The following is an 8,319-nucleotide window of genomic DNA, read 5'->3' as shown; positions in this document are numbered from 1 at the left end:
ATGCCCCTAATTAGACGGCATAGACACGTGGCGTAACCTTAAAGCTGAAGAGAATTCGGATCTTTTAATAACACAACCCGCTCCGACCCACTAAATTGAACCACCCTTCTAAAACTAAAAACACGGCTTAGAACCCTAATTTTGTCCCACCCTTAATAGAGAAAAATCGTCCTCTCTCTATTACTCAAAATTAGTAAATCCAAAACTGAAGATTCAGTCTCAAAGGTTCGTCTCCTCTGTATTACTTAAAAAATCGTAATTCCAAAACTCAAGATTCAGTCTCAAACGTGGGTTCCATGTCCGATTCAACTGCTACATCAAAGAGGAGGTGCCATTGTGGAGAGATTGCCAAAAACTTCAAATCAACCACAGCTCAAAATCCTGGAAGGAGATTCTATAAGTGTGCTAAACCCGAAGTAAGTTTTAATTTTGCTTGCGATTCATAATTTGAAGGTATGATACAAATTTCGTAATTGGTTATTTTTGTTAGAATGAGTCGTGCGGATATTAGGAATGGCAAGACGAAGCCTACCCCGACAGCGCGTTGATAGCAATCAACAAGTTGCAGTACAAATTAGATGCTGCTAATCTAACAATCAATATGTTGAATCAGTTGTTGGAAACGTGCAAAGTTGAAAGGGACAAATTGCTGGAAAAGGTTGATGTATTAGAGGCTGTAAAAAATATTGAAGTGAATAAAGCAAGGGAGATGGAAGAGAAATTGTTGAAGATGAAGATGTTTGTTTTGATATTGTTTACACTGTTTGTTGGCTTTGTTGCTGCAATAATGATGAAATAATGCATTTGTTAAGACCAATTTCGGACAAGTTATTGTGAACAAATTATCGTGTTTGATGAAGTTAAATATAGTTGATGAAATGTATTGTGTAGTGCCTACTGAAATGTGTAGTTGGTATTGTTTATGTTGCCTTACTGATATGTGTAGTGCCTACTGATATGTATAGTGCCTATTGAAATGTATTGTGTAAAATATAGTGCCTACTTTAATGTATTTTTTATGAAGTTTAATGTTGTTGTGATGAAGTTATGAAAATATTTCTACTTTATGTAAGGCCTACTGATTTGTAATGCTTTTTCATGTTGCATTGTTACTTAAAAATTGTATCATTTCAATACAGTTTTACTGCACTATCTGGAATAACTTATTGTGAATTCTAGTCAATAAACACATAAACCTGTATTATTTCAAAACTATATCACTGTTAAGATAATTTCAACACAGTTTTACTGCACTATCTGGGACAAGTTATTGTGAATTCTAGTTGATGTGTAAACACCTAATCCTGGATCATTTCAAAACTACAGTCTACAACACTGTTAAGACCAAAAGATAACATTCAAAACTACAGCACATTCAAAACTACAACACTGTGCAAACTTAAAAGGGACAATTCACTGAATAAATACTAGTCAATAAGCATTTAAGTACTATTATCACAGTAGTTACATCACCAAATGGATGAATAGATGTCATATTATAACAACAAAAACTTATACAACCAAGTCATAATATGACATCTAAATCCAGTACCAATATTAACAAGTTTGCAGCAAAGTTTGCAGTTAATACATCCCATCAAAACACAAAAAAAGTTCAATTTGGTCATCAAGTTCCTTTCCTTAGCCTAAGCTTTCCAATCCTCTGTTGCCTTTGTTTTTCTAACTGCAAATGTTTTTCTAACTGATTTGCAGTTATAACAGATTTTCCTTTCCAGCTTAAAGATGGTGGTGAGTATGGAAGGTTTGATGGATCACTCACACCAGTGTGATCACCAGTGAAGGTGATTGACCTTGTACCAGTGGGTATTGGCACTTGCTGTCTCATCTAAGTCTTGTATTGACTTTTGATATCACTCTTGTCCTCAATACAACATCTTGATTGTCACACCCCTTTTTTTTACCAAACTTCACTAACCCCTCTTAAATAAATAAAAGGAATTTATAAAGCTTAAAAAGGGTTTTCAATTAGAAAGTGACAGGAATTTTGTGCAAAAGGAAATTACTGAGTCGCCACTTGACATTGATTTCGATGAGCCAGGTCACCCTTTTTTTAAAAAAAAGATAATTTTCCTTTTAAAACACTTGGACTATAAAACCAACTCCGCACCAGAGATTTGGGTAAAGGGGTTCATTTGACTGGGGAGAAGGTGTTAGGCACTCCCCAAATCCCGTGAGGGTTACGATTGCGTACTCGATCTAGTTGGCTTTTAAATTATTCAATTGAGGTAATAACACATAAAAGGAAAACAAACACAAAGAGGCTCGAGGTCGTCCCCACCTAAAAAGATAAAAATAAATAAAAGAAAATATTAAAGTTCAATTCTACACTGTTTCTTCTACGATGTTCGCCAAGGCCTCCAATTACATTCACTTCGGGGCATACCCCTGAAATAAAATATATACAAATCCCTCGGGGCATTCCCCGGATAAATTTAACTAAGGGAACGACCTCTCGCCTCAAAATTAACCAAAAATCTTAAGGCTTGCCTACCCAAGTGTGGTCGGCCTAAACATGCTCCTAACGAACAATGTAACAAAATAAGCAAATGAAAGAAATGAAAATTCTAAATCATACTCATATTTTACAATTGATTTCCTTTTGCTAGGCCAAGCCCATTCCTAGCATGCAAATAAGTTTAAACACTAGTAGGCTAGTTTTTTCCCTATCCCCACGACCAAACAATCATACAAGATAATTCATATATTCAACATAGAAAACACCTAGAAGAAAAGAAAGAGATCACAATTGACAAGGCAGAATAACGAAAAGGGCAAGAATGTTCAGATGAATCAGAATGTGATGAAAGCCATTTAGAGTTTAGCTAACCCCTATTCTCTTTTTTAAACTTCCCAGAACTTGCTTGAACACATCAAATGATAACAATACCCATGCTACAATTGAAAACCTACACCACCCACTAAGCTAATCCACACCAGATAGTTTTAAAGTGCTGATTTCAATTTAATCCAACCTCAAACAAACCCCGCACACATGAATTCAAGAGCCAATACGTGACAGACTTTACATCACTGCCTTATTCCTCAACTTTCTATTTTTAAACGCAAAGAACACTTCTAATAAAAGTAAAACTAGGCATCAGAAAATTCACTGATTAACAGAGTTTACCTAAGTAACAGTCTACCAATTCGTCAATTTAACAAGACATTGGGGCCCTTTAGCTGACCCAAATGTTAATTAAGAAAGATCATAGAACCTTCACAAGGCATTTCACTAAATGATTGTCGACAAAAATAAAGGAGAAGGACTTCAACTCAAGTTTTCATTTCAAGACACAAAAACTCTCAAACTTCATGACACCAATGATACCTTCTAATGACATTTAAACACGACGAACTTGAAGAATAATAACGAAGGATTCACGTCGACGCATCCAGACTGCCTAGGCAGAACTTTCGTGGATAGGAACATCAAATTTTGTGGCCTACAAGTGAAGCTAAGTGGGTGCCGACTCAAGAATTTAGGAATGAACCAAGCACACGAGTTAACCTTGCATTAAGTTGTGATTGTAGAAGAAACAAAACCATTAACCCAATCTAGAATCACTGACTTTTCAAGCTACTAAAATATGGACAGGGTTATGCTCCAACATCAAGAAAAGCACATCAGCGGGCCATGATCCACTTGACAGTAACACAACCATCTAGACCTTGGTCAAAGCATACCAAACCAAACAGAATCAAACTCGATTACCATTCACAAACAGATGAACCAGTTCGACAAAGATGAAAAACCACTAGAGAGAGAACTTCAAATTAGCTTCAAACTAGACTTGGCAAGCAAACGAGATAAACTTACAAAACACAGCCAATGACTCGGTCATCTTAAACTAAAAAAATCTGACCTTGAAAGATACTTTAACATGTAAAGGAATCTCAGAACATCCAAAGCATAGAAGGTAAATCATTCAAACTAGATTAACTTAGTACTTGGATCCACATAAAAGCAGTAGAGGATGAGGTATGAACCTGAAAACTGGAATTTCGATTATCCTTCGATGTTCGAATATGGTACAATCAGCATAAAACCAAGCATGAGCTTGAAAGAAAAATCCGCTACTGAAATTCGAGACGTAAAAGGAACCACGAGCAGACCTCGAGCAGACCTCGAAAGACAGCTTCAACTCCATAGTTGAATTGCGAATCCGAAATAGAAGTGAAGAAAATAGAATCTTTTTTACTCACTATATAGTTTTTGTTTTCTGATTTTTGAAGTGAAATTCAAATTCAAGTGAACTAATTTTGAATGAACTAAAACGGAGGTCTAGAAGGAAAACCAAGAATCAAAAATCCAAAAGAAGAAAACCGCTTCTTTTTTTTTGTCTTTTTTGACTTAAAAGCAAAAGTGAAACTAGAAAGAACTCCTCCTTTTTTTGTTTTTATTATTATATATATATATATATATATATATGGAAAACGAAAACCAAAAATTAGAAGAGAAAAATCTGGAAATCAAAATCAAAACCCTAGAACTTCCTCCTTCCCGATTTTCTGATTTCTTTTTTCCTCCTCAAGACTGTCTGAAAACTTCCAAATATATATCCCCTCCCGAATCTTCTTCTCCTCTTCTCCGAGAAAACCGATTTTTATCTCCAAAATCTGAAAATCCCCAAAAAATCCGAAAGCCTTTTTTGTGTAAACGGGTTTTAGGCAAATGAACGCTTAGGATCCAAAGATCTCGATCTTATGGCTCCCATTTAACTATCATCCATTTATGAATGGCTCGGATTCTTCAAAGAAATTGAGAAGAGCGCGTGAGATGAGAAGAAAACGCATTAAAATCATATGCTAATGATGAGGGGGGACCATATGAGTTAACTTGCCGGGTTTGGACGAGTTCCGGCGAGTTTGGGGTAGTAGGCGCGCGGGCAGAGGTGTGTTGGGGAGGGTCAGGCGCCGTTTGGTTGAAGTGATTTAGGGTTGGGAAATATTATCAGGAGCTTTTATATGGGGCTAAGGTTTAATTAGGGCCATTGGATTAAAAAGGGGTGAAGGGCTAGGATTTACCAAGAAAATGGGGCGGGTCACTGGGTAGTCCGGCGGGTTAAAGGTTTGGATGGTTGGGTTGAAAGGGTTATGGGATTGGGCTGCCCAGATATGGGCCTCTTTTAGCATCCGAATTGGGCCTATAATTTGGGACTTTAACCCTTTTAAATCTACCAATTAAGAAAACTTAAACATTTTCTTTATAAAAATAATTTAAAATTAATTATGATTAATTAAAGTAAAATATATCATACTATGAAACTATATTTTTATATATCATTTTTTATATAAATTATCATATTCAAAAATAAAAGTGAAAATCATGGTAAAAACAAAAATATATTGCTATAAAAATATCAATAACCTAAACTAAATAAAACATGAAATTATTTTTGTATTTTTCAATTTTTGTGCCTTAAAAATAGAATTAAAATTAGTAATAAAGTAAAATCCTATAGAAATAAACTCCAATAAATACCCTAAAAATACTAGGACTATTAAAGGTAATTCTAATGAGTGGGTCAAAAATTACATGTCTACATTGATCAATCTCCATATCCTTGCTTGATTGGCCAATACTCCTAACTCCAGGTGTAAGCATGAACCTAAAGTCATTGTCTTGACTTTGTTGACTGATTGGAGGGGCTGAACAGTTAATGTCTTCTTCAGTTTCTTCATCTATCAAAGTTATTGGCTTCTTTGTTTGTTGTTTTCCCTTTCCCTTTCCCTTTGGTTGCTCAAAGAAAATCCAAGTTAGAAAAATAAAATAAGTTCAAATTTCAAGTTCAAATTTCAAATCCAAGTTGCTAAATAAATATTCAAATTAGATTTTACCTGTCCACAAGTCCTAGCATTGTGGGTTATCTCTCCACATTTGCTACAAGTCATAACTCTTCCTTTTCTTGATTGTGACCACAATCCTTGCCTTTTAATGGCCTCATCCTTCTGCCTATCTCTCTTAACTTTCGGCCTGCCAGCCAACTTCACCAACTCAGGTGGCTACATTGCTTGTGATGGTTCAATCTTCAATTGGTCCTTGAATTCCTTCTCATAAGTTGACCATGCACACCACCAAAGTAATTTTTTGCTTTCACCAGTATTGTATATCTTGCACCAGTTGGCCTCAATATGTCTAACATAATATCTATGTAGTGATTGAGGAAGGAAAGTTCTAACAACATCAATTAATTCCTATGCCAGTTACAAAAACATACAGTCACTTAGAATATTTCATAAACAAAAAAAAGACAGAACAAAATTAAATTTTATTTCATAAACAACAAAAAGACAGAATTAAAGACAGAATTAAATACAGAACATGGACAGCACTATAGGACAGAAATAAATAGAAAAGCCAGAAATAAATAGAAAAGGACAGAAATTGATAAAGACGGAAAATTAGAACAAAAATAGAAAAAGACAGAAATTGAGGACAAAAATAGAAAAAGACAGAAATAGATTGACATATGAATACCTTTTGCATGTCTGACATGAAGGTAATTCCTTCCCCATCCTTGAGGTCTGGAGAATGTTGAAGCAACTGCAAGAACCAATTTCATGTATTCTTTGTCTCTTTGTCAACAACTGCCCAAGCCAAAGGGTAGAAATGGTTCTGTGAATCTTGTCCAACAGCCACTAGTAGTTGGCCCTTAGCTTTCCCCTTTAAGAAAGTGCCATCTAGACCAATAAAAAGTCTCAACCCTCGCTTGAAACCCATCTTTAAAGCTTGAAAGCAAATATACATCCTCAAGAATCTTCTTCTCCCTTCTTCAAGTGCATTCTTTGAAAGGTTTATAACCACATCACTGCCTGGATTACTATCTCTCAATTCAGTTGCATAAGCTTCAAGTTTGTTATACTCATCACTAAAACTACCATCTAAGCTTTCCAAGACCATTCTCTTTGCTCTCTTACACTTTCCATGACTAATATTTAGTTCAAAAACCCTCTTCAAATTTGCTATCATCTCCTTTACCTTAGACTTAGGATTATCCTGTAATTTAAGCTTGAAATATTGTGCAATAGTATTGAAATCAACAGTATTGTTATCATAAGCAACACCACAACTATGTTCTGTATTTAAGGTCTTGATCTTAACTCCACCATTCCTCACTTTGGATATCAAACACAAAAAGGGACAACCAAATATATCACATTTATACCTAAGTTTTATTTTGTCACTCTTCAACAACTCTAATATTTTCTTGTTTGCCAAAGCATACAACTCCATGCACTTTTTAGCTTCTGGTATGTCCTTAAAGATCATACCTTTATACAACTCTTTGTACTCATTAAGTTCTTCAGTTATCTTTCTCTTTTTTTGTACTTTCAATGTTTCCAATTCTTTAGAATCATAACCTTCTGATTCAGAACTAGAGTCAGATTCTAAGTCACTTAAGCTATAGTCAGTACCAGCCTCATCCTCGTGGGTGTATGATTCTTTATGGTGTACAATATTAGGGATACCATGAATAGGGATCTCACATTCATCCACAACATAAATGTTAACAACAATATATTCATCGCATATCAAGCTAAGTAATTGTCTAATCCCAACATCCCCATCAATCTCATAAAATTTGCCAGAAGGACAAGCAACAATAAGATGTTGAATCCCTAACCCTAGCTCATTTATATATTCATTCACTATGTCTATATATGAAAGTAAGTCTGAGTCATAACCTGTCCAAGTGTGCACCAGTTTCTTTGTGTATAAGACCTCAGGCTGTGTAACCCAATCACCACCATAATTGAATATTATATCTACTAACACCATCTCCAATAACCTACAAATATAGCCAATAGGTCAAGTTAGCAAAGAATAAATAAACCAATAAAATGGCAGAACTAAAAAGAGAATAATTAAATTTAAAAATCAGCTAAGGGTAGGGGTCCCCCTTCACACATAAAAGACCACATTTAGCTATGTCATACCACCATTGAAGGTGGTCCTACTAACATTATACTTTAATACCAAAAGGTCACACAAATGGGGACAACATCACTTAATAAATAAAGAAGAAGTTCATATCTTAAGACCACACCACATAAAGGTACAGATTCAGGCCCGCTCCATAGTAAATTAACTAAAAACTCATTGAATGTGGTCTTACACACATAATACTATAATCAAAAAGTAACAAATTAGGGACAAATTTACCTATTAAACAACAAAAAAAGATCAGAATATTGGGACGAAGAAACACCCTAAACCAGCTACCAAAAACAAAATCTTGTCGGGACCAAAAATAACTTCACATCGGAACCATATCAATAATAAAGCATGCAAACACT

General features: G+C 35.0%; 1 protein-coding gene across 1 annotated transcript; it reads left to right on the top strand.

Moving 5' to 3' along the window:
- The first annotated feature begins 296 nt into the window (after positions 1–296).
- Positions 297–799, top strand: LOC138870247 (uncharacterized protein At4g04775-like). The gene is made up of 2 exons (XM_070148040.1): positions 297–416; positions 512–799. Exons 1-2 carry the CDS (start codon positions 297–299, stop codon positions 797–799), a joined length of 408 nt encoding a protein of 135 aa, XP_070004141.1.
- The last annotated feature ends 7,520 nt before the right edge of the window (positions 800–8,319 follow it).

The sequence above is a fragment of the Nicotiana sylvestris genome, chromosome 6 (assembly GCF_000393655.2).
Source record: "Nicotiana sylvestris chromosome 6, ASM39365v2, whole genome shotgun sequence".
Lineage (NCBI taxonomy): Eukaryota > Viridiplantae > Streptophyta > Magnoliopsida > Solanales > Solanaceae > Nicotiana > Nicotiana sylvestris.
This window is presented reverse-complemented; position numbering and strand designations above follow the sequence as displayed.

Excerpts from the sequence above, each read along its gene's own strand:
- LOC138870247 (XM_070148040.1), top strand. The coding sequence starts at position 297 with ATGTCCGATTCAACTGCTACATCAAAGAGGAGGTGCCATTGTGGAGAG. Across the intron at positions 417-511 it reads ATAAGTGTGCTAAACCCGAA|GAATGGCAAGACGAAGCCTA; the intron begins GTAAGTTTTAAT and ends TGCGGATATTAG.